The 26,122-nt window shown below is 31.9% G+C and overlaps 1 protein-coding gene across 7 annotated transcripts in view; it reads right to left on the bottom strand.

The window, feature by feature from the left end:
• LOC114332180 (monocarboxylate transporter 13) overlaps window positions 1-26,122 on the bottom strand; it is a 216,540-nt gene that overhangs the window by 28,449 nt on the left and 161,969 nt on the right. For 5 of the 7 annotated variants that reach the window (XM_050657559.1, XM_050657558.1, XM_050657556.1 and 2 more), the window contains one exon: window positions 6,557-6,928. In XM_050657559.1, the coding sequence (XP_050513516.1) occupies window positions 6,557-6,863 (307 nt within the window). In that variant the 5' untranslated portion in view covers window positions 6,864-6,928. Of the gene's footprint in view, window positions 1-6,556; window positions 7,013-26,122 lie in introns of those variants that run through there. The other 2 variants (XR_007699988.1, XM_050657554.1) reach the window with 1 other exon arrangement.

Here is a 26,122-nt window from a genome sequence, read left to right as displayed (position 1 = left end):
TGGTTTAAAGTCCCTTTCTTCGCGACATATGTGGATTTCGATAACCTGATCGCCAAGAACAACACTAGCGTCGACAAGGGAAAAAAGGGACATGATTTCGAACTATTTACACAACAAATCAATTGTATGGAATTTCCAACATCGTCTCAAAAAATCCCCGCTTATCAAATTTTGTGTTATTATCCCATGTCTGTTATGAAATCTTTAAGAATAAATAAAATAAAAGTTTTAACTTTGACACCCTGTATTTCGGTTATTATCAACTTTCGTACTAAGGTAAGTTAGCTCAAATCGACATATTTTAACCTCAGGAATCTAGTGGTAAGCTATGGCCCATTCTTTACCAAACACCCTGTATACAGTGTGTCGCATTTAAGATAAAAACACCCTTATATTTCGGCTATCAAAATAAATACAGATTTGAAATTTTGCAGTCATTCATTTTGATGGTTTACACTTTTTAAGATAGTCAACTGAAATTTAAATTTTAAACGCGGCCTACTGCGAATTCACAAACAGGACGAATTTTCAATATTTTGTTTCGCGTTAGAGATATCGCAAAAAGTTATTTGGAAAAATTGTTAGAATAAATATTATCTAACCCCACATACCAAATTTCAGGACAAAATTCGAACTTTTCGTTTTTTTTCAGAATTGGTAGTCAAGATCCTAAAACATGCAATTGGCAGTTCCGAGATGCAGCTCGGCACAACCAATGTCAAAGGCTCAAAAAAATCTATCCTACCTATAGCCCGAAAATACACGGCCAGGCAATCGACAATACAACCGCTGTGCTTAGCGTAAAGAGTGAGCCAAAATGCGAATTCTGTTCGGCTACTTTTTAGAGAGCCTGCCCTAGGGTAAAGCCGTCGCGTCGTAGTAATGCTACGCTACGGGGAGCGTACAATAATTATTACAACTTCAGAGATGAATTAAAGAGTAGCTTTGTATTATTTTAGATTTTTAGATACTTAGGTATTGTATCAAAATTTATAAATTACAGTTTTGAAATAAGTATATTATATTAATAAATAATTTATTATTGTACATTTGAAGAGGTTAGGCGGCGCCTACCTTGCCTACCCTGACGGGCCGCCCCTGCCCATTTGTGATGTAGCCAACTTCTGTAGTTGCTGACGCTGTTCATGAGGAGACCTCGAAGTTATCAGTTCGAGAATTAATGGAGCCCGGAGTAGCGCCAAAGTCATTTCCTGCCTTACCGATTTATGGGGCCAAGCTTCACGTAGGGGCAGGTATACTCTCCTACGAATAAACAGCTGACTATGAGATTCTAATGGAGTAGAGGAGGACGAATATGTCAAAATAGAGGATACATTTACCGATGATGGCACCTGCAGAAGAAGGAGATGATAACACCACCACCAATAACTGTTGTGCTGTGTGACGAACTTTTATATAAATTTTCGAACATTTTTACAATACTTTTGTGTATTTATGTTTCAATTAAGTACTTTAAGTTTTCTTTTATCTGAACTTAACTTAAGTAGGAGTAGTGCACTTAACTAGGAGTAGTTTGCGTGTAATATACAATGTTACAATTATGTGTTATAGATAATACTGCTGATAATTATTTACCCAATCGAGTAAATGAATTCTCGATGATACAAAGTTCAAGCGGTGGTTAGGGCGAGTAGATTAGAGAAATGAGGATGTTGAACGAAATTAGATAGAAACTATTGCATCTATTCCACTTCACTTCACTTAATAAAAAAATAGCGATGTTAATGCTCACATAGCAGAATTTGCCTCTCTCACTGAGTAGTGAAGATTGCAGATAGAAAAGAAAGCCTATCGAAACTGGCTTCAAACACAAAATCCAGAAGGCTGGAAAACACATATACTATAAATAGGTAAGTTAAGAGAACTGTGACCAAAAAAAAAAAACGAAACGTGGGACAAAACATGTGAAGAAATAAACAGATATATGGATGGAACTCAAGTATTATACAAATCATGGAAGATTATAGGAAACCTCAGGAAAAAATCACAAAGGAATCGAAAGATTAAACCCCATAAGTATGGCAGAATGGGAAGCATATTACAAATCTCTATTGACGGAAGCAATAACACATTGCGAAATAAATTAAAAAGACTTCAGAACAGATCCAATAGACGAAGACGAAGTACAGCCAATCAGTGGTGACAAGATAAGACAAATCTTAAAGGAAATGAAAAACAAGAAAGCTATGGGATTATACTAATAGAATAGAATTGTTGGCTGAAAGCTTTAATAAATGTGTAATAAAACAAGAAAACATTCCAGAAGATTGGAGCTGACAAAAAGAAATGTAAAAATTACAGAGGTATAAGCGTTATTAGCTCATCTGGGAGGTTGTACGGTCGATTGATAAAATATCGAATCGAAAACCAATATGAGGAAATAGAAGATCAGAGTAACAAATTATAGATAAAATAGTAGCCAGAAATTTACCGACCCATTTAGTGTTCGTTGACTTAGAGAAGGCCTATGATACGGTACCCTTAAAAATAGTGTTTATAATATTGACGAAGGCAGGCCTAAGTGGTGCATACATCAACGCTATAGCGAACATGTACCTATATAAATGCAAAAGTGTCATTAAAATGGAGAATAAAGTTTCTCTTTTAAAGCATTTACTCTTTCAAGGGTAGATTGAATACAGATTTAACTATTTTAGACTTTTATTTATGGCTACGGCTTAAAGACCTTGTTTCTGCCGCTAGGCCTACTACTCAAGAAAACATGATCTAGAATCTAGAAAAAACGAAACACCATTCAAAGCATTGCGAAAGCCGAAATTGAGACTGCTGTTCAATCTACTCTTGAAAGAGTAAATGCTTGTATCGAAAATGATGGGCAACAATAATTTGAACAGTTAGGTCGTCACTAAGTAAGTAGTTGCTTTTATTTCTTTGTTATATTTTATATTGTTGGAAAATGTTTCTTTGTTTTTTCTATAGCACACTACTTTTCCTTAACTTCGTTTGCCGGTGATATTAACAGTTGTTTAAAATTTATACGTTTCTTAAGATATCTTTGTTAAAGAGCTGTTTTCAATAAGACCAAGTATGCAAAATTCGATTTAGCAGAACCGGACTTACAGCCATTTTTTCATAAGAAGGTCTCCACTCACGCCCACCTCTTATTTGCAAAGGTAGACTTAATCTTATGAAATCAAATATGCTCAGAATTTTATGAAGAATACGATGATTGGATTTCCAGTGCCCTTTCATTAGGTAAATTTTATAAAATTTAGATTTTTTAATTTTTGATATTCAATTACGCCCTCTATCGGTGGACCTACAATTATGAAAGTAATTTCTAGGCTTTTCCCGAGGCAACTTTTGTTATAAATATTTTTTTTTTCTCAAAGCTGCACTATAAACGGTTCCTGAGATATGGCCGAGAGCCATTCTTATTGGGACACCCGGTACATTTTATATGTAGTTTATAGTATTTAGTTTATAGCACTTTAGTTTTATTTTAGTTTATTCCTAGCCGGTAGCCGACACCAGTGGAAAGAGGCATACGTCAAGGAGACTCATTGAGCCCACTCCTGTTTAACCTCATGATGTGAGGTTTTATTCATAAGATTAATGTGAGATTATTCATAAAGTCAAAAACCTGAGTATAGGATACAGAATGGGTGAAGAAATTATCTCTATGGTATGCTATGCAGATGATGCCATACTTAGTGCATATAATGAAGATGACCTTCAAAGACTTTTATATCAGTTTAATATAACAGCAAGAAAATTCAACATGTTAATATCACCAAATAAAACAAAGAGTATGGTAATATCTAAAGATCCAATAAAAAGCAAGCTGGAAGTGGACAGCAAAATAATCCAGCAAGAAATAAGTATCAGCTACTTGGGAGTACTAATGCACAGTTATGAAGATTAGAAGCGGAAGTTGCCCAACAAATAAACAAAGCAAAGAGAATAGCAGGATGTCTTAAACACACAGGTGAAACACTCATCTACGGACAGAAACAAAGGCCAAGATTTATAGGACAGTAGTTAGGCCAATTATGACTTACACTGCGGAAATAAGATCTGACACCATAAGGACAAAAATACTGATGGAAACGTGTGAAATGAAAATTGTCCGAGATAACACTGAAAAAAAAAAGAATGGTATAGCTATATAAGCAGAATGGGAGAAGGAAGACTGGTAAAGATAGCACGAGACAGATCACCAAACGGCCGAAGCCGAAGGAGTGTGGGAAGGCCATGGAAGAGATGGAGTGGCAACCTGGATACCTGATGAGGAGATATCCGAAGATGTAAGAGGCGTGAGTCTATTAAAGAAGCAGGAAGAATAAGGAAAATATAGAATAGAATAGAATAGAATAATTTTTATTTGCATAACATTTTTACATATTTGAGCAAATAACGTCAAATAGAAGTAAAAGTAAAAAGAAAAGAGATTGTATAAATCTAAAGTACATAGAACAATTATCATAATTAAAATTAAAATTAACAAGCTGAAAATGATTATTATAACGAAAGCTTTGTTTATTTACGTATTTAAATTCATAATATGGAAAATTTCTAAATGCTATGTTTTAATATGCAATTATATCCTAATTTAAATATTGTGAACTATAAAGGTACTCTACTCTCGAGCGATATTCATATTTTTCGACATACCTCGTATAAAATTGATAAAAGTTGATATATGATGATTGCATCTTAGATTTTAGATCATGCAGATCTGTTTATGAAGAATAACTTTTCTTCGTAAAATTAATACTAAAATGAATGAAAATGATATTGGTATCCGTAATTTGAGAAAAATTTTCAAATATTTTTTTTAGCTTTAGAAGGATGTACAAGTAATTGCATATTAGAACATAGTTTTTAACTAAGTAGTTTCGATGGGAAATAAGCCACAATTTTACTAAAAAATATATTTATTAACGTTTCGACGCCCAGTCGGGTGTCGTTGTCAAAATACAAAATAATAAAACTTGGGTGCCGAAACGTTAATAAATTCATTTTTTAGTAAAATGGTGGCTTATTTCCCATCGAAAATACTTAATTATAAAAATGCCACAAGGACATAGCTTCAGAAAAACATAGTTTTTAACTCTAAACAACTTTTTATAATAACATTTTTTAATATTGTGAAAAATAAAGATACTTTAATCTTGATCGAACTTCATATTTTTTGACATACCTCGTATAATATAGATTTGATATCTAATAAAAATAAATAAATACAAAATAAACAGTTTTCCATGAAAATAGTGAACTGTAATTTAACATTACATTAACATAAATCAATAAAATTTGTTTATCTGACATTTCAATTTTATGTTGACGTTTAGTTGCGTCAAACGAAAAGAAAGTAGAGTAACGTTTCTATGTCGGAAGAAAATGACAATTTAAAGGAGGCTTGTGACGTCACAATGACGACTTTGAGGTCGGATATCTCGAAGATAGTTAGAGATAGCGAAATTCCGTTTTCAGATTTGGATTCAGAAGACAAAACTACATAGGAATCCATCGCTAGGTGGCCTCTAGATATTTCAGGAGCGGCAAAGCAATAACACACAGACTTTTGCAAATTTATAAACGAAAAGTTTTCGTTGAAAATTAGACATTTCATGTTACAAAAACAAAAACAACTAATACTTCAAGTATTCCACCACAGTATATGGTTCTACAATGACCAGATATTTAAATAACTCTCTTTTAAATCTTCCAAATTGAATCTCTTGTTTTAACGCTCATGGTAACTTGTTGTGGAATTTTTATGAATTTGACAGAGTTGGATGTTTCTATGTGGTCTGATTGAATATTTACCATATTCATGATCGGACCTCGAGACTGAAACCTCTCCAGATTTTCACCTATTTTTAAGAGCAACTCTTCAACAGTTTTGGCCCAAATCAGATAATTTGAGTCATCTGCGAAATTAATAAGGCTAGATGATTCATCTGTTACAGATTCAGCAAGATCATTGATGTATACAAGAAATAAAAAAGGTCCAAGAACACTTCCCTGGGGTACCCCCAACTCGAGATTCAGTGCTTCTGAGAGTGTTCTCTCACCATTAGTTTCCAGACAAACTCTCTGTGACCTTCCTGTGATAAATTACTCTATCCAATGTAAAGCTGGGCCTCGTATTCCATACTTTTCAAGTTTGATCAGCAGTATTTGATGATCTAAACTGTCAAATACTTTTGACATATCTATAAAAGTTCCTAATGTTTTGTTTTTTAGTTCCAAGTTTTCAAGTATTTTAGTAACAAAGTCAAATATAGCTGTATCAGCTGATTTGCCCTTTAGGAAACCATGCTGTGTTTGTTTGAGAAGATTTTTTGACCTGAAGAAATTTTCAAATCTATTATACATAGCTTTTTCAAAAATCTTAGAGAAGGACGAGAGAAGACTGATGGGTCGATAATTTTTCACTTTAGTTGGATCATCTTTCTTGTGCAGTGGTTTCACCAGAGCTATCTTCTAATTTTGTGGAAAGTAGCCATATGTGAAGGAATTATTTTATATTATAGAATGTATAGAATATATTATAGAAATAGCTTACCTGCTAACAACGGCATCGCTAAAAAGAGACTTCCAATCCAAGACGTCGCTGACTTGGAAGCATCGAACGCGTTCAGAAACTCCACATAGAGCAGTCCAAAGGAAAAGCTGATGCCTTCAGAAATACCGTTCACCACAAAAGCCGCCAACACTATCATCCATCCCCAACCTCCATCAGGAATCTTCGGTTTGACATCTTCGATATAAAGTTCGATCTGTGAAGTTAATATGGATTCTTTTCCTTGAAACTTGTGAATGTCATGCTCTTGCGACTGCTTTCTCTTTCTCGCCGGAGGTGCATGGGCCATACTTTTCTTCTGGTTCCGTTGTAAAAAGGTCTCTGTCTTTTCTGTATCACATCAAGTTATTTTAACTGTAACAAATATATGTCTATTATCTACCGATTCTAATTGTGAAATAACGATAAATGTATTGGCAGTTCCCTTGCTAAGTGTTATCGATCAGTTTTATCTCATCATTGGTATAATGTACACACATTTAATTATATAAAGCAGCTATCGTCTCTGTGTGGTTTTTAAATATTATAAGGTCAGATTTCGCATGAATCAATGATTACATAAGAACATGATACCATTTTTATTCAGATTGATTCAATAAAAATTTGCAGCCTGTTCGAATTATAATAAAGAAATAAATAAATAAATAAATAACAGTTGCATCAAAGTGTTAATATTACCATATTTATCATGTTTACCATATTATCTAGTTAACCAGTCCAAAAATAGTCACTCTTGTATGGGAGATTAAACTTAAACTGAGATTTTAAATAATATTGTTCTTTCAGTGATAAAAATGGGTGATTACCAATAAAGAGAATCGCTTGTATATTTGGTCGTAACAACACTGTCTGTTGTTCCAAATACTTGGTGTTTTATTTCATTTGATTGATGAACTAATGGCGAAAGTAGTGTATGCTGACATATCATTATTTCGTCATTGTATACCTAATAATAATTAGAATTTTATACAGTGCTAGCCAAAAGTCTGTTCCCCCCTCTTATCTTTTGAACATTTGAACGGTTATACTTATAAAAGTGAAATTTGGAGGGAGAAAATAAAAGGAAGTAGGCTTCTCATCTAGTCGTAACAAGTGACGTAATAGTGACAGAAGACGTTACAACGCCACTGTGACTTTTCTTCTTCGTCTTCCTTCTTGTATGTAGGCTTTAAAGCCTGTTTCTTCTTCAATATTAGCCTCCTAAATTGTTTAAATTATCGCACCATCTTTTTCTTGGTCTGCCACTGTGACCGATAATTTTAAAAGGGACCATATGGCAAGTGATACCTCGCTTGAAAGGTATTGAAAATACCTATTCAATCATACTAATTTTATTTCAATTTAGTCTCGTTTTGATGAAAAAATTAAATAGATACTAAAACTGTAGTTTCACATTAATTTATTAAATATTCATACGTCCGCCTATGGTTAGTTGTCAAAAAGTTGACGTTTTTCAATTTTATAATTATTTTTACGTCAACTTTTTGACAAATAACCAGAGGCGGATGTTTGAATATATTTATTAATTAAATGCGTAATTACAATTTTAACTATTCTCCTTTTCATGAACATTTTTCAGTGCGTCACAAATTATAGAAAAAAAGGTAAGTCCGTGATAATACATATTTATGACATTTATTCTAACGTGACATTTTAGTTAAATCTGACAGTTGTCAAATTTTATTTTCAATTTGGAATAAAACCAAATCAATTGTGTCTATTGCATTTATAAAATGGTATTTTCTTTCATTTGTATAGTCTTATAAATTGTACAGATTATATTGATAATATTATTATTTTATTTAATAAATAATTCTTTTTTGATTATGGCGCCATCTATCGACAACTAGAATAATCACCGAACTAGAATAATTACCGAAGTATTCCCAGACGTGCCTTTTTTTCTGTCACATACAATTTAATGCGTTAGAGAGAAATCGAAAAACTGTGACGCACTGAAAGATGATCATGAGAAAAAGAATACCTACCTACCTATTCAACCATACTAATTTTGTTTGGGTTTAAGCTGATTTTGATGAATAAATTAAATAATAAATACTAAAATTCTAGTTGAGCATTTAATTAATAAAAATTCTAACGTCCGCCGTTATAAATATCATTATTTATACAGGGTGGCCAAAAAATTATTTTTAAATTAAATTAATTGACACAAAAAGAAGAATGTAGTTAATTTATTTAACGGATAATACATTCTATTGTTGTCAGAAAGTAGAAAAAAATGTTTATTTGGCAAATAAACATTGCTTTTCGCTTAAATTAAGTGATCAAACTGCCAAGAGGTAGGTGGGAGGCTGTTTGCGATTTAATTTAAGCGAAAAGAAATATTTGTTTGTGAAACAAACATTTTTTTCTATTTTGTGACAGCAGTACAATGTATTTTGAGTTAAATAGATTACATACAAAATTATTTTTTTGGTCACCCTGTATGAATAATGATACTAATGTTTATATTACTGAGTAGAGAATTGAACACCCTTTCAAATGAGGTATCACACGACCCCTATAAATATTCCCATTAAAAAAATCATCGATTATCTCATCACGCTCAGATGGATGACGTCACTAGTATAAGACATCCCAAAAAATTGTAATTTAAAAATAAAAATCGACCTTTTTATGAATTTATTCCATAATTTAGCCCCTCTCGGTATATATAGATATGTAAGTAAGAAAACTATACATCATTGCCTCGATTACTATAGGTACTAGGTTTTGCTCTGCAAATTTGTAACTTTTAGTATCAAAAGTAGTATCGTAATATTATGTAAATCTTATTTTGATCAATAAACAGATAATATTAATAAACTTGTTAATAAATAATAAAATAATAAACAAATAAAGTTGATTAGTAAACAGATAATACTACAATACGGTTTATTAGAGCTAAAATGGATTTAAATCCGCCAAGGAGAATGATTCAGTTTAATTTTTGTAATTTGAAAATATGACTAAAAGTAAATATTGTCAATATTGACACACGCCCTGACAAAACTATCTGACAAAACCTAAAATTATTATTTTACTTAGAAATTTAAATAGCTTTGAAGTTCGCCGTACCAAAAGAACTGGTTTAAAAGAAAAAAATATTTCTTTATTACTGTTGAAATATGTAGATATATTAGAAAATTAAATAAACTCACCACAATAAAATACAAATTCTACGAAATGTTTTGCATTTTTTTGTATTGCAGCCTAGGTTTGATTTTGTAGGTATTTAGCCCCAGCATAGTCTAAGAGCTAGTGAACGGTCTTCCTGTAAGGCTAGAAATTTGTATAATGATAATTCATAGCACACCAAGGCTAAAAACCATGACCTGGCAGGCATCAGCCCTGCACGTGTATCTACCAGGTGAATTGAAAAGTGCATAGTTTAGGGGAAAATAAACTTTCTCCTGTAAAGTTTAAATTTAAGTATGTGTTTGTGTAAGTCATTTAGAAGAAATGTGTACAATGACAGGCGATTCTGAACAGCATAAGACCTTGCAAGGCGAGGGGAAAGATTAGGGGTTTTCCTAAAATTATTTTTTTTACATCGAACAAAGCTTTTTTAGGTTTTTTGAATCATTCCAAACAGAAAAGATCTTTAGTGATATTTCTCTTAGGTTAATAGTTTTTGTTTTATAAGCGATTAAAAATTTTGAAAATTGTGAAATCGGCTATTTTTAACCCTAAATCGGACATTTAACTAAAAATTTTAATGTTACCAAGGTAGATAAATATTCTTTAAACATTGATTGATGAAATCCCGAAGAGTTTTTTGCAATATAATATCGAAAACCTCTTTGTTTTTTTATTTCTAATCAAGTGGGCGCGACACTGTAGTATAAGTGAGGACGTTTATGTTTGCATAAATTCATTTTCTCGAGAATGAGCAAATTTGAAGAGAAATCCTCAGCCAGGTCGATTTTTATTCTTAAATTAGGACTTTTTGGCATATATATAATACTAGTGACGTCATCCATATTTCCCCTCGCCTGGCAAGGTCTTATGCTGTTCAGAATCACCTGTCATTGTACACATTTCTTCTAAATGACTTACTCAAACACATAGGTACTTAAATTTAAACTTTACAGGAGAAAGTTTATTTTTCCCCTAAACTATGCACTTTTCGATTCACCTGGTATATACACGTGCAGGACTGATGCCTGCCAGGTCATGGTTTTTAGTCTTGGTGTGCTATGAATTATCACTATACAAATTTATAGCCTTACAGGAAGACCGTTAGTCGGAGGATTCACTAACTCTTAGACTAGTATCTGATGAGGCCATGGAAGGCTGAAATGAAGTGATAATGCTATGTTTTACCAATTCACCAATACTGACAAATCAGGCTCCTAGGCCATATGCTGTTTTAAATACATCAAAGCGATAGCAAGCTACCGAAGATGTAAATTTCTTCTTCTGTAAAGCTTGCGTGTATGGTTTAGTCTGACTTTTTTTGCTCTTCGCACAAAACTGTGAATCGAGAATGTAGATCGAATGGAAAAGATAAGAGATTAATTAAACAAAAAGCATTAAACCACTAAAAAGGAAAATGGAATCTGATGAAAAGTGCTTTTGTAATTTATCCTAACACCAAAATAAAGCATTGAAAATTGAAATGAACAAGCGATCAACAGTAAAAAAATGAAAAAACCACATCATAATATTATATAGGTCAGGTCTACATACACCACACCATTTGATTTCCTGTTTATAACAACTGTAACATCTGTTCTTACCGAAAAAACAAAATTCTCATGTAAATGCTGGATGCGTAACAATTAATTTGATAATAAAGTTTATGTGCGGTTTAGTTAATCTATTTTAAAATTGGTGTTCAAGGTAGAAAAGCTGATTGTCATTAAATAGGTAGATACAATTAAAATGTAAATACACCAGGGAAATAAGGCAAAAATATACCATGTTCGGGACACTTGAGCAGCCAGGTTGCAAATGGGTTTTTTGGGTACTAAATACCTATACCATTATAAATACAAAAATGTCCGTCACAGTTTGGACGAGAAATTTAGTTATTAACAAATAAGGGTCAAAATGGGATTTTTTTCGTTTAAATCGCTACAGGTAAAATAGGGTAATTAAATATCTTATTTATAATATTTTTCTTTTAGTAGATGAGCCAAGGTTTAAAATAGTGCTTTTTGAATTTTGGTCCAATCATTTGTTGCTTCGGATATTGCAAAATAAAACTATAATTTCGAAAATAAAAAATTTGCTATAAATTTTGCGAAAATGAATTTAAGACTTTCATATTGCATGAAAAGTTGAATCAAACAGTCCGTACAATGCACAAAAATTTTTAAGACGATTCGTCAATTAGTTTAAATTTTATTCAATTTGTTTATCACAAAGAGCTTTTTCTTCGCAATGTTATTGTTCAGAAAATAATAATGATATAGCAATTCTGTGAAAACAACATGAAAGAAAAATAGTCATATTTTCAAAACATTTAAAAAAAATCATTAAAAAGTCATTTTTATCACACAGAAAATATATTACTAAAATAGAGTCATTTTTGGCCTATAAACAATTTGAATAACTCTGTTAATATTGACTGTAGGCTAAAACTACACTGGGATTTGAAAAACTGGTAATTTTATGCGAATTTTCAAAGAAAAACTTTTCGCCTAGGTTAATTACGGTCAAAGTTAGCCACTTTTTTTTTATTTAATTGACGGCTACTTTGTTTATAATAATTGAGCAGCCTAACTTGAGCTATTTTGAAGTTGAATATATATAGTTTATGTGTAAAAGTTTAAGTAAACTTTGAACCTCAACAGAGTGGTTAATAAAGTTTTAAAAGTGGCTCCGAACGGAATTAATTCGTGGTCGGTGGAGGGGAATTAATAAAATCCGTGCACTCAAAAAATGAAATTGATTCTGCAAGCATATGCTGAGATTAATATCGCCGGAGCTTGTTGATGGATTCTGATTATAATTTTTTAAATTTGTATGCACTCGTAGTCTTATAGAGTCCGTTATGTACACACATCCCCACCTAACATTACAAAATGTTAGGGGGAACTCACTGGCTCTACTCACTCTCTACAATGGCTATATCTCACGAACAAAAGCTGATATCGAAAAATGCTTGAAACCGTTTCTAGGATAGTAAGGGGGAACTAAAATGACATGAAAGAGAACTCACCCCCATCAACCCCCTAGGCCCCACCCATCACAACCAAAAAAGTTTAAATTGCAAACCCCTACTTGTGATATATCATTGAAAAGGCTATAAAAAATGCTATTCAATGGTACAAATATTAATTATACAGGCTGAAGCAATAATTGTGAAACTTTGACTTAAATGAAAAATTTAATAAGGTTTTGTTGAATTACAAATTTATTAAAAATGTCAACTAAGTGAATATTTAATGTGAATTCCGTTGTTTGGTAAACAATAATACAGCCTATTTTCAAATTTTGCACGAAATTTAGCAAATGTTCTAGTAATAGGGCGACATGCTTGAGTAATCCTTTCTCGCAATTCTCCAAGTGAAGCAAGTTGAGTTTTATAAACAACTGATTTAGGGTAACCCCATAGAAAAAAGTAATATACTATCCTAGTATAAAAAGTACTATCCAATGGTATAAATAATAATTATACAGGGTGTTAATATCAGCTGGCTTACTATGACTTTTGTATTTGTAATGCTATCTCCCGGACTATTATTATAAATGGTAAGTGTCCGCTCGTACTTTTTTTTGTTAATTAAAACTTAATTTGCCATTTTTGCCTTAAATCAGTTGTTTATAAAACTTAACTTGCGTCACTTGGGAAATTACGAGAAATAATTACTCAAGCATGTCGCCCTATTACTAGAAAAACATTTGTCAAACTTCGTGCAGAATTTGAAAATAGACTGTATTATTGTTTACAAAACAACGGAAGCCACTTTGAACATTTACTTAATTGACATTTTTATCAAATTTGTAGTTCAACAAAACCTCATTAAATTTTTCATTTAAGCCAAAGTTTCACAATTATTGCTTCACCCTGTATAATTATTATTTATACGATGGGATAGCATTTTTTATAGCCTTTTCAATGATGTATCACAAGTAGGGGTTTGCAATTTAAACTTTTTTGGTTGTGGTGGGTGGGGCCTAGGGGGTTGATGGGGGTGAGTTCTCTTTCATGTCATTTTAGTTCCCCCTTACTATCCTAGAAACGATTTCAAGCATTTTTCGTTTTCAGCTTTTGTTCGTGAGATATAGCCATTGAAAGTTTTAAAATTGACACACTGTATATAATTTCATAAAAATCGGTGAAGCGGTCTCGGAGGAGTATGGAAACTAACACTGTGACAGGAGAATTTTATAGATGTAAATATATAGATGGCTATTAACAAATAGGGGTTGGTAATAAAAGAGTGAAAATTAAGGGTTGAATGTATTTTTTAATTTTACATCATATGAAATTAAGGTAAATAATTTTATCCAAAAAAATAAAAAAATGTCAGGGGGCAGCCCCCCTTATAACTCATGGGTACAAAAAATAGGTTAAAACCTCTTCTCCATCCAATAGGATATACGTGTAAAATTTCATAAAAATCGGCCAAGCCGTTTCGGAGTAGTATGGTAACTAACAGTGTAACAGGAGAATTTGATGTATAGTACAACCTGCCATATCCGGACCTGTCATATCCGGACTTCCCCATATCCAGACGGTTCTGCGCCGTCCGGATCTACCAAAATCTACCGAGAAAGGCAGTCCTGCTGTTGGACAACGCACTAAAAGAAGAACTAAAAGATGGCGAAATAATGTATTATAGAATCTATAAGACATGTCTATAGACGAAAGTTATTAACGGCTTTGATTACTGGAATGTATGAAGGAGAAAACGTTCCAGAGACTATAAAAGAAGTAGTGGTCTTGATATCCGGATTTTTTCATATCCGGATCGGTCTCTCCTCACATTGATTGGAATTGATCCGGATATGGCAGGTTTGACTGTATATAGAAGTAACTGCGAATTAAATAATAAAAGTGGCTAACTTTGAGCCTAATAAACCTAGGCAAAAAGTTTTTTCTGAAAATTCGTGTAAAAATACCAGCTTTTGAAATCCTAAAGTAGATTTACTCTATAGTCAATATTAACAAAGCTATTCAAATTATTTATAAGCCAAAAATGACTCTATTTTGCTAAACTTTTTTTGGAGTGATAAAAACGACTTTTTAATGATTTTTTTCAACAATTTGAAAACATAACTATTTTTCTTGTATGTGGTTTCCACAGAATTGTTATATCATTATTATTTTCTGAACAATAACATTGTAAAAAAAAGCTCTTTGCGATAAACAAATTGAATAAAATTTAAACTAATTGACGAATCATCTTAAGATTTATTGTCATTATATGGAATGTTTGACTCAACTTTTCATGCAATATGAAAGTCTTAAGGCCATTTTTGCAAAAGTTATGTCACATTTTTTATTTTTGAAATTTTAGTCTTATATTGCAATTTCCGAAGCAAAAAATGATCGAACCAAAATTCAAAAAGTGCCATTTTAAACCTTGGCTAATCTACTAAAAGAAGAAGATTATAAATAAGATATTTAATTACCCTATTTTTACCTGTAGCGATTTAAACGAAAAAACTGCGATTTTTGACCCTTATTTGTTAATAACTAAGTTTCTCGTCCGAACTGTGACGGGCATTTTTGTATTTATAATGTATTAGGTATATAGTACCCAAAAAATCCATTTGCAACCTGGCTGCTCAAGTGTCCCGACAAAAACCTTATTTCTCTGGACTAAAAGTGTTAAGTTTATTACAACGTTAACGTGGAATTTAGGTTTATAAATGTTAACAATAACAAGAGACATTTATGATAAAACAAAAAATAGAATAAATAGAATAAATAGAATAAATAAAAGATTTTAAAATTTTTGTCAAGCTTTTGTGGTGATCGAGTCACCACAAATCAATAATTATTACTTTGTGATATTTCTAAATCACCTTCGTTTTTGATTTAATTAGGTACTTACTTATTTTATTCGTGCTTTTACACATCATAATTTGTTTGACTTTTATCGCATTCCAATCGCTATTTCTTCTTGTTGTATATGTCTTCTTCAGTGAGATCACTTTCTTCCATTGCTGTTTTTGTTTCTCTGTTCCACTGTGATCGTCTGAGAACGTCTTCTTTTCCTCCTTTTATTTGGTGTCCATTTTCAAGTTTTCAGTGGTATTCTTGTCTTGTTCATTCTTCGCATATCTCCATATCAGTGTAATTTTTGTTTTTCTGTTTTGTCATTTAGTGTCTTTTTCACGGCATTAGTTCTCTAATTTCTTCATTTTCACTTTGTCCATTAGTGATAATCTGTAGCTTCTTATCCAAAACATCATTTTCATACTTTGAGCTATACAGTGAGAAGCTTTCCACTATTGTCTTAAACATTTTTTTAGTACTTAATATATCTAAGTATTTATATGCGTTTGTTTGTTTTATTCAGTTGTTATTTATCTCTAGGTCTTCCTCTGCCTTTCCAGTGTTCGGGTATTGCGTTTTATCATTATTAATTTTTAAACACCAGCTTTTAAATTCTTCTTCCAGCTTTTTTTTATCCCGAAGATGATGTTATCTTTGCCTTCTGCTAAATATGATCATCAGCAAATAATAGTCTATTGATAAGTATAGTTATCGTCAATTTTTACTTTTTATCTGTCTACATCGATGGTTCTAGTTTTTTAATGCTTTGTCTTATATAAAGTTTAAATAAGTTTGGTAACAGTCAGTATCCTTGTCGAAGTTCTTTATAGACTTTAAACGGTTCTGAGTAGCTTTGTCCGAATTTTTAAATTAGTTTTCCTAATTTATTTTGAATATTTTATTGCAATAAATTACTATCACTTCCTGAAAGGTTATTTTATAGAGAAGAATGTAGGTCATATAAAGTAGTTTAGAAACGTAACAGTAATCCAGTACAGTACAGTAGCCCGTACAGCTTCCAGGTTATACGTCAAGAGTTTCAACATCTGGCGATTAATGCCGTAAAGTCTGTATTTAAAAAAAAAATAAGCATTAAACGATTAAAGATTGGAAACACTTATCACCTTCCGATTCTATTACGATCATACAGCAAGACGACTGTACGAGAGGGGAATTGACTATGTCTTCTAATGCCACAGCCACAGGCCACACCTGTCAGTAGCTTGACCAATCCTAGTCCCACCGTTGTTCCGTTGTCATCAATCGTACTCCAACATTACAGGCTATTCATATTCCTGCTGAGGGACGCCTGTAAGTTGTTTGTTGGTTGAAACAATATGTATATACTGCGAGTCTGCGATAGATAAAAAATCGCTAGCGTTGCGTATTTTAAAATGACGCGTACCCTATGAATAGTCGCGTACAGACCGTACAGACACTAAAATTTTGATCGTAGAGGCAAAACTCGATCATTAGGTACTATATTGAAAATCATTGACAGATGTATACAAATAAATGGAATGTTGAGATCAAGTGTTATTCGGCATCCCAATATTTTTAATAATTAGTCGAATGTGCTACCGGTCATTCTAAAATATAGTCGGAAAAATGAAAGAATACCCATGAACGATCACATCAATCACTTATTTTGTATCTGCTGTCTTTTTCTATAACAAACGTTTGTTATTTATAGAAAAATACAGCAAATACAAAATAAGTGATTGATGTGATCGTGCATGGGAATTCTTTCATTTTTCCGACTGTAGTTAAAATTCTATATATTTAGACAGTCTTTTTAATAAATTCCTCTGACGAAATAAAGATCAGCAACTTATTTTTCTGTGTAGAACACAATTTATCATATTTATATATTAAAGAAAAATGAAGACATGAAATAATAATATATGAACTGTGACTAATAATCTGATCAAAATAACACATAAATTGTAAACTAGAACTATTAATAACTTGCAAATCAACTTGCGTAGTCAAAATACAATTTTAATATAAACAAACAAACTAATTGGACAGGATTGTGAATAATAAATGTAAAAAATACAAAGAGTGCAGTTCTGCCATAAAAAATTGACAGCAACATAATGGCTCGTACGAATAAAAATGAAAATGTAGTTTATACTCCAAATGTTGGAGTATATTATACTTATACTCCATCTACTGTTATGTACTGTGACTATGAGAAACTGATCACATCAAAATATTTTTATTCATATGAAATCTGTGGTACATGTACCACTGGTGGTACATATTACTATTTGAGTTGGTACACAAAGTCACAAAACACGAAAACAGTTAACTATTATAGTTAATCAGATAACCTAGCTAGATAGATACTTCAGTAGGTGGTACCAAACATAATAAAAAGTATTTGGTGGTACATGACTCAAAAAGATTGAGAACCGCTGAAATAGAGTATAAACTTATACTTTATGCTTATACTCATCAAAACATACTCGTGAGTTTATACTCCCTTTTTATCCATACCACTAATAACTTGGTAAAAATTTGACGTTATTGAAACAGTTTGTTTTGTTACTGATGGGTTTTTATTTTCTTGCATCGATACACTTGTTTTATGCAATGTAGGTCTGGATCCCGCGTATGAAAAAAAAGTTGATTAATAGCAAGCTGAAAATTTGTTAATAGCTTAAGAGTGTCTAGTCGGATAAACTTTGATATATGGAAACACTGGAACAGGGGCAGTTTTAATTGTGGAACAGGTTAAAAATTTGGAACGGTCAGACCACGAAAACGGCACATTTATTTTGTCCGACAGAACAGACTTAAACTCGCCTAACAGAGATTAAACTCTCATGCAAAAATCAGACTGCTATTTATCACCTGTCATAATTCCTGTCATTTGATATATTCTACATGTTCCACTCATTAAAACGCCCATTTGGTGATAAATATCAGTCTGATTTTTGCATAAGAGTTTAATCTCTAATCGGAGAGTTTAAGTCTGTTCTGTCGGACAAAATACATGTGCCGTTTTCGTAGTCTGACCGTTCCAAATTTTTAACCTGTTCCACAATTAAAACTGCCCCTGTTCCAGTGTTCCCATATATCAAAGTTTATCCGACTAGACACCCTTAAGCTATTAACAAATTTTCACCTTGCTATTAATCAACTTTTTTTTCATACGCGGGATCCAGACCTAATGCTTTAAAAGTATACATGCTTTTCATTTCTACTGAGAATTTGTCAGATATACACAGGACATGTGATAGACGCAGTTAAGTCAAAGTCAATCGCCTTATAAACAATGTGTTTTAGGAGAAGGTCTGCAACACGACCTAGGCTTAGAAAAAGGTGGAAAGATGCAGTCAGAGAAGATCTGGAAAAAATGGTAGTGAGACAATGGAGATAGTGGCACAGAACCGACAAACATGGAAGACAATAGTAAACGCGGTAAAGACTCACGAAGAGTTGTAACGCCATTGATGATGATGATGATGAAACATTAATCAAGTTTTCCAATAGTACTCCAGGGAAATAAGCTAGAAATAGACCATGTTTGGGACACTCAAAGATCTAGGTAGCTGACTAATTTTTTAGTTATTGTAGACCTATAGAAAAAAACCTACCTGTTTCCTGCCTAGAGTTCGCGTCCGTATTTTAATTATTAACAATTTAGTGCAAAAATCGCGATTTTTTTTTTATTTTTTGCACCCCTTTCAAAAGCTAAATAGTTGACATAAAATTACAAAATTTAATTTTTTAGAACATTGAAAAACCTTCAAAATGCCGATTTTTGAAAGTTAAAAAGTTAATTTGTTGCTACGCAAACTGCAAAATAGGCGAAAATCGTTATTTGTTAATAACTTTTACTAAAACTTCCTTAGAACTTTAGTGTTTCACCCAAAGTTGGGTATTGGGGTACTTTCAAGTACCCTCAAAATTTGAGACCGATCCATTAATTAGTTTAAGAGTTATTCTATTTGTTTACAAAGACCTTTATTTTGCAATAACATAAGACAGGAAATAATGAAGATAGGGCAATTGTGAGTATGTCAAATTAAAGTAGATAATAATAATAATATCGTATGGCATTTTTTGCCGGGGAGATCTTTTCGGATAGTTCCGGCGCCATTTACATCTTTAACCCTGTTTTAAGTAACTAGTGCCGATGTACACTAGCCCAGGGGACCGACGGCTTTACGTGCTCTCCGAGGCACGGTGAGACGGCTCGTGTCATTATTGGAAATGAAAATGGTTTGTCTTTGGCAGGGCTCGAACCCACGTCTACTGGCGTATGAGGCCAGCGTTTATGCCGTTACTCCACGGCCGCTCACCATTAAAGTAGAAAACTGATGCTATCAAAATGTACTAAAAAGAAATAAAACAATTATCTAATAACAGGCAGAATAACGTAAAAGTTGGGAAACACTTTAAGTTGTGAGATAAAATGAAATGAAAGTAGTGAGGTGCGAAGTTTAGCGATAAAAACCTATACATTTACATTCTACTTATTGTTTCCCACCTTTAGACGTATCGAACGAGTTTGGCAACTGCCACTGTCACAGTGACAGTTTTAGTTAACATACCCCTCTGATACGTCTAAGGGTGGGAAACAATAAATAGAATAGGTACAAGTGTTATTATATCTTTTGCGTTATTTTGCCGGTTATTAGCGCGCTCATCACTATATAGTCAAAAATCCTAATGCCAAATTTTTTAATTTTTGTAGTTTATAAACATTTAGGATAACTTTAAAAATATTGTCCGTAGAAAAAATCGTTTCACATATTAGAAAAGCTGGTATTTTACACGAATTTTTAAAAATGTAGTTCAATTGGTGACTTGTCGTGATAAGTGAAGGGGGAGCTGGGAGCCGACAAATGCTGGAGTTCAAAAAAAAGCTTTAAAACTACTATCGTTTTCTATATCTTGGGATCTGCTGAATATATTTTGATCGTTCTTGTTCTTAATTTGTATGTAATTTTTCTGTATATTACAAAAAATATGCAATTTGTCTAGACATTTATTAATTAATAAACAGTCTAATTTGTTTAAACAATTTTTGAAAAAATAATTTGTTCCCAAAAATCCATGATCTTAATCATACTATCGTTATTAATCATAGAAAAAGTTAAGGTATACTTTAATAAATAAATTATCTTCAATAAATAATTATCTAATAAAAATAATTTATTTATTAAAGTGTACTTTAACTTTTTCTATGATCATTAATGCTACTATGATTAAAAAATAGATTTTTGTAAAAAAAATTCAAGAATTGTTTAAACAAATTAGACTGTTTATTAATTAATAAATTTATAAACAAATTGCATATTTGTAATGTACGTAAAAATTACATACCTACAAATTAAAAAAGAAAGATCAAAATCCATTGAGTTGATCTGGAGATACAGAAAATTGTATTACTTTGAAATGGCTTTTTCGGTATTTTAACTCGGTTGATTTGTAGGTTCCCCCTAGTAATCGTTTGAACTACATTTTTGAAAAATCGTAGAGGGTGCTGTGAAGGTACAATGTTTGTGCAAATATTTTAAGAAAATATACAAATCCCATTCTTTAAAATGGCATTAATGAGATTCCTTCATTATTATAAACAAATTAGCTGTGAATTAAAAAAAAACACATGGCTAACTTTGTCCCAAATGAACCCATGCTAAATTTTTTTATTTGAAAATTTGTGTTAAAATACTAGTTCGAATATACAGAATGTACAGTGCGGTGGAATAAGTGTTGCCCCCCCCCTGTTAACTTGTTTATTTTAAGAATATAAGCAAAACGCTCGGACAGGTCGATTTTTAAGCTAACCATAGTATATTATAGCATCAACGTTTCGAACTTTACGCGATCCCTCTTCAGGTGACAGGCATAACTTTGATTTTTTTAAATGGTAAAGTACGTCATGTGATACATCATTTAAAAGCTCTTAAAATACTGATTTCAAAAATGTATTTAATCCTTTTTGAGATCGTAGGCGCGAAATTTCGGTCGACCTCATTTTAAACGCATTTATTATTTTCGAATTCTGAGAAAACTAATAAGTATTTTTGAAAAATTTAAACGCAGAATGAAATATTGGATTATTACTGATGGCCGACAGTCCCTTAGAATAAACAAAAAGTTTCTTTTGAATGATATATTTGAAATTAAAAATCACACTAAATTTTCTCTTTTTTCATCACTGTGACTTATTTAAATAAACATTATAGGAGTTCTCAGGGATTTTGGACCATCGAGAATACTGTAATATTTCATTATGCGTTTAAATTTTTCAAAAATATTTATTAGTTTTTTCAGGATTCGAAAAAAATGATTGCATTTAGAAAGAATTCGACCAAAATTTTGCGCCTACGCTCTCAAACAGGATTAAAGTATATACATTTTTGAAATCAGTATTTTAAGAGCTTTTAAATGACGTGTCACATGGGGTTAACATGGGGTTAACATAAGTTAACAGGGGGGGGGGGGCAACACTTATTCCACCGCACTGTATAAAATATTGTTTCTACGGACAACATTTTTAAAGTTATTCTAAATGTTTATAAACTTCAAAATTTCAAAAATTTGGCATTAGGATTTTTGACTATAATAATTAATTTTTTTTATCTTTTTTTAATATATTTTGATAATACCACTCTTCTACTTTCCTTTTGCATACTCAGAATTGCCATATCTTCCTTATTTTCTGTCTTATGTTATTGCAAAATAAAGATCTCTGGGATAAACAAATAGAATAACTCTTAAACTAATTAATGGATCGGTCTCAAATTTTGGGGGTTTGTTAAGTACCCCAATGTCCAACTTTGGTTGTCACATTAAAGTTCTAAGGTAGTTTTAGTAAAAGTTATTAATAAATAACGATTTTCACTTATTTTGCAGTTTGCGCAGCAACAAATTAACTTTTTAACTTTCAAAAATCGGCGTTTTGAAGATTTTTCAATGTTCTAGAATCTAGAAAATTTAATTTTGTAATTTTATGTCAACTATTTTTAGCTTTTGAATGGGGTGCAAAAAATCGAAAAAATCGCGATATTTGCATTAAACTGTTAATAATTAAAAAACGGACGCGAACTCTAAGCAGGAAACAGGTAGGTTTTCTCCCTTTAGGTCTACAATAACTAAAAAAGTGGTCAGCTACCTGGATTTTTGAGTGTCCAGAGAAAATCCTTATTTCTCTGGACTATAGGTACAGTAATCTTTTTGATTTTTTATGTGTTTGTAGATTGTTCTATGTCATTTATTATTAAATAAATAGAAAAAGACTGTTTGACTTGTACACACTTCTATATAAATCTAAACGGGAACTGGTGTATGTTTTCAAAAGACTGATAGTGTGTAAATTAATTTATTAAATCAGCTAAGTACTTTCAGCATATTAATGCCATCATCAGAGCTATCGTCTTATAGGTGTAAAAACCTCAAAAGAAGAGAAAACTTCGAACAAACACATTCTATATTTTAAAAATTAACCCAGGGATATAACCACTGGTTAGGGTAAAAAACCCTTAAATGTTAAAAATCACATTTAATGTGTTTTTTTTACAAAATGGCCACCATTCGTACAAATTTAACAGCTGTTCTTTGTACGAATGGTGGCCATTTTGTAAAAAAAACACATTAAATGTGATTTTTAACATTTAAGGGTTTTTTACCCTAACCAGTGGTTATATCCCTGGGTTAATTTTTAAAATATAGAATGTGTTTGTTCGAAGTTTTCTCTTCTTTTGAGGTTTTTACACCTATAAGACGATAGCTCTGATGATGGCATTAATATGCTGAAAGTACTTAGCTGATTTAATAAATTAATTTACACACTATCAGTCTTTTGAAAACATACACCAGTTCCCGTTTAGATTTATTATTAAGTTTTACTGTTAGTGGTTGGAATTTAAAATACAGATTAAATTCATATTCTCACGGGAAACATATAAAGGTAAAGGTACTTTAATCTTGACCCGAATATGAGTATAAATCAAACACTTTTATGAGTGCAATAATGATTATGGTTATCTTAATACAACTTTTTATATTGTTCAATAGATAGCAATAAATGACGTGGTTTATTGTAGCGTGCTGGGTAAATATGACGACGTTTATAATAGCGTGCTAGATAAATAAACAAATAGATTAGACTTAAAGTATTATTTCTTAAGATTACTGAAAGTTAGATTACCTAACCATTTTTATCATTGTCCGTATTGTTTTATCCCTCTCTTAAGTTGGTAGAATCTAGATTTAACTGTTCTTCAGGTATCATGTGTTTCCAGATAGTTGACCACATTGACGGAAAATCTCATGTTTTTCTTAGCGTACACTACGTTAAGTCTTTATTAATTTTGAAAGGAAAAGAGTTGACACCATGGCTTAAAATACGACTTTATAATACACTCTTAGGGTCTCCTCCCATAAAGGTTTTGACAAGAAATTACTACCTATTAACAAAGAATTCCACACGATTGAAGAAAGGAAGCAACAACACACTCCAAGCAATCTAGAAACACTCACAAAAAAGGATTCACTGATGACAACCATACGATATCTAAAGGCCTCATGAGAATGAGGGTAAATTGAAGAGGGTAGGAAACAAGTTAGATCAAAACAACATTAAAAACAACCAATACACTGAGATTTTTCCTGTCCAAAACCAAATGTAACAACACAAAAACGATAAAATCTGCATCTATAAAAATACCCTGTGAATACAAGAATTTATATATGGGACAAAGCGCAAAACCACTAAGTGTTAGGATAAACTAGCATGAAACACACATCAAGAACATAGACTTCGTGAAATTCCAGATATATAACCTGTCGGTTATACATTTTTGCAGAAGTTTTAAAATAGTCTTTTTTGAGAACGATTTCCAGAGTGGAAATCGAAACATGATACCATAGTTAGTTAAAAATGTAATTTTAATTACAATCAATTGGGGTTTAATCCTATATAAACATATTAAAAAATTTAGATTGTAGTTAAGGAATGCAGTTTTGTTTGATTATTGTTTTAGTTTTACTCTAGATCAGCGGTTCTCACTTTTTGAGTCATGTACCACCTACAGTTCTTTTTATTATTTTTGGTACCACATATACAGGGTGTAACAAAAATACAGGTCATAAATTAAATCACATATTCTGGAACCAAAAATAGTTCGATCGAACCTAACTTACCCTAGTACAAATATGCACACAAAAAAAGTTACAGCCGTCTGAAGTTACAAAATGAAACTCGATTTTTTCCAATATATCGAAAACTATTGGAGATTTTTTAATGAAAATGGACATGTGGCATTACTATGGCAGGAAATTATAGTGAAATTTGTGCACCCATAAAAATTTTATGGGGGTTTTGTTCCCTTAAACCCCCCCCCCCCCCAAACTTTTATGTACATTCCAATTAAATTATTATTGTGGTAACGTTAGTTAAACACAATGTTTTTGAAACTGTTTTGCCTCTTACCTAGTATTTTTTCGATAAACCAGTTTTAATCGAGATGCGGCTTCTTTTTTAATATGTTTACATAACAATTTTATGGAGGTTTTGTGCCTTTAAACCCCCCAAATGTTTGTGTACGTTCCAATTAAACTATTATTGCGGTACCACTAGTTGAATACAACGGTTTTAAAACTTTTTTGCCTCATAGTATTTTTTCGATAAGGCACCTTTTATCGAGATGTGGCTTCTTTTTTAATATGGTTAAAAATATACCTCAATCTGTAATTTATAAATAAATTTTCATATTATTATCGGGTCTCTATATAATAATCGTACTTAACAGTATACAAATATGCGGTGGATTTGAAAAATATTCAAAATATCTCGATAAAAACTAGCTTTTCGAAAAATTACCAAGAAGCAAAAAAGTTTTAAAAACATTGTGTTTAACTAATGGTGCCACAATGATAATTTACCTGGAAAGTACACAAAAGTTTGGGGGGCGGGGGGAGGTTTAAAGGAACAAAACCCCCATAAAATTTTTATGGGGTGCACAAATTTCACTATATTTTTTTTAAGATTTTAATATGTCCGTTTTCAATAAGAAAACTCAAATAGTTTTCGATATATTGGAAAAAATCACCAGTGATACATGTACCACAGATTGAGAATCGCTGCTCTAGATGATTATCTCACATTAAAAATTTGAGGACTGATAAGAATTGATGATAAATTCTAATGAGAAGATAATTAAAATTTTGTGTCAATAAACCTTAATTTTAAGCTTTATTACATAATACCAAATGATAAAGTAAAGTGGAGGCTGATCACACGATTACGATAAATAAATAAGAAAAAAATAATAAGAGGTGAATGAATTTTTATTGGATCAATCTAATATCTTAACACTGCTTTTTTTCTGATATTTATATTTCCAAAACGTTCGCACAAATTTCATGGTTGCGAATGCAAATATGCGAGTATTCCTTATATAACTTAAAGACAGAAAGACATCTTTAAAGATATCGAAGTCCAGGTATTTCTACAACTGTCATTTGTCAAAGAGAGAGTCCAGTTGCCGGTACAAGCATTCATTTCCAGTCACGACAAGGTTCCATGAGGAACCATCGTTAAAGGAAGGGGCAACGTTACGCCAGCC

Source organism: Diabrotica virgifera, chromosome 8, assembly GCF_917563875.1.
Source record: "Diabrotica virgifera virgifera chromosome 8, PGI_DIABVI_V3a".
Lineage (NCBI taxonomy): Eukaryota > Metazoa > Arthropoda > Insecta > Coleoptera > Chrysomelidae > Diabrotica > Diabrotica virgifera.
Note: the sequence above shows the minus strand (reverse complement) of the source record. Positions and strands in the feature narration are given on the sequence as shown.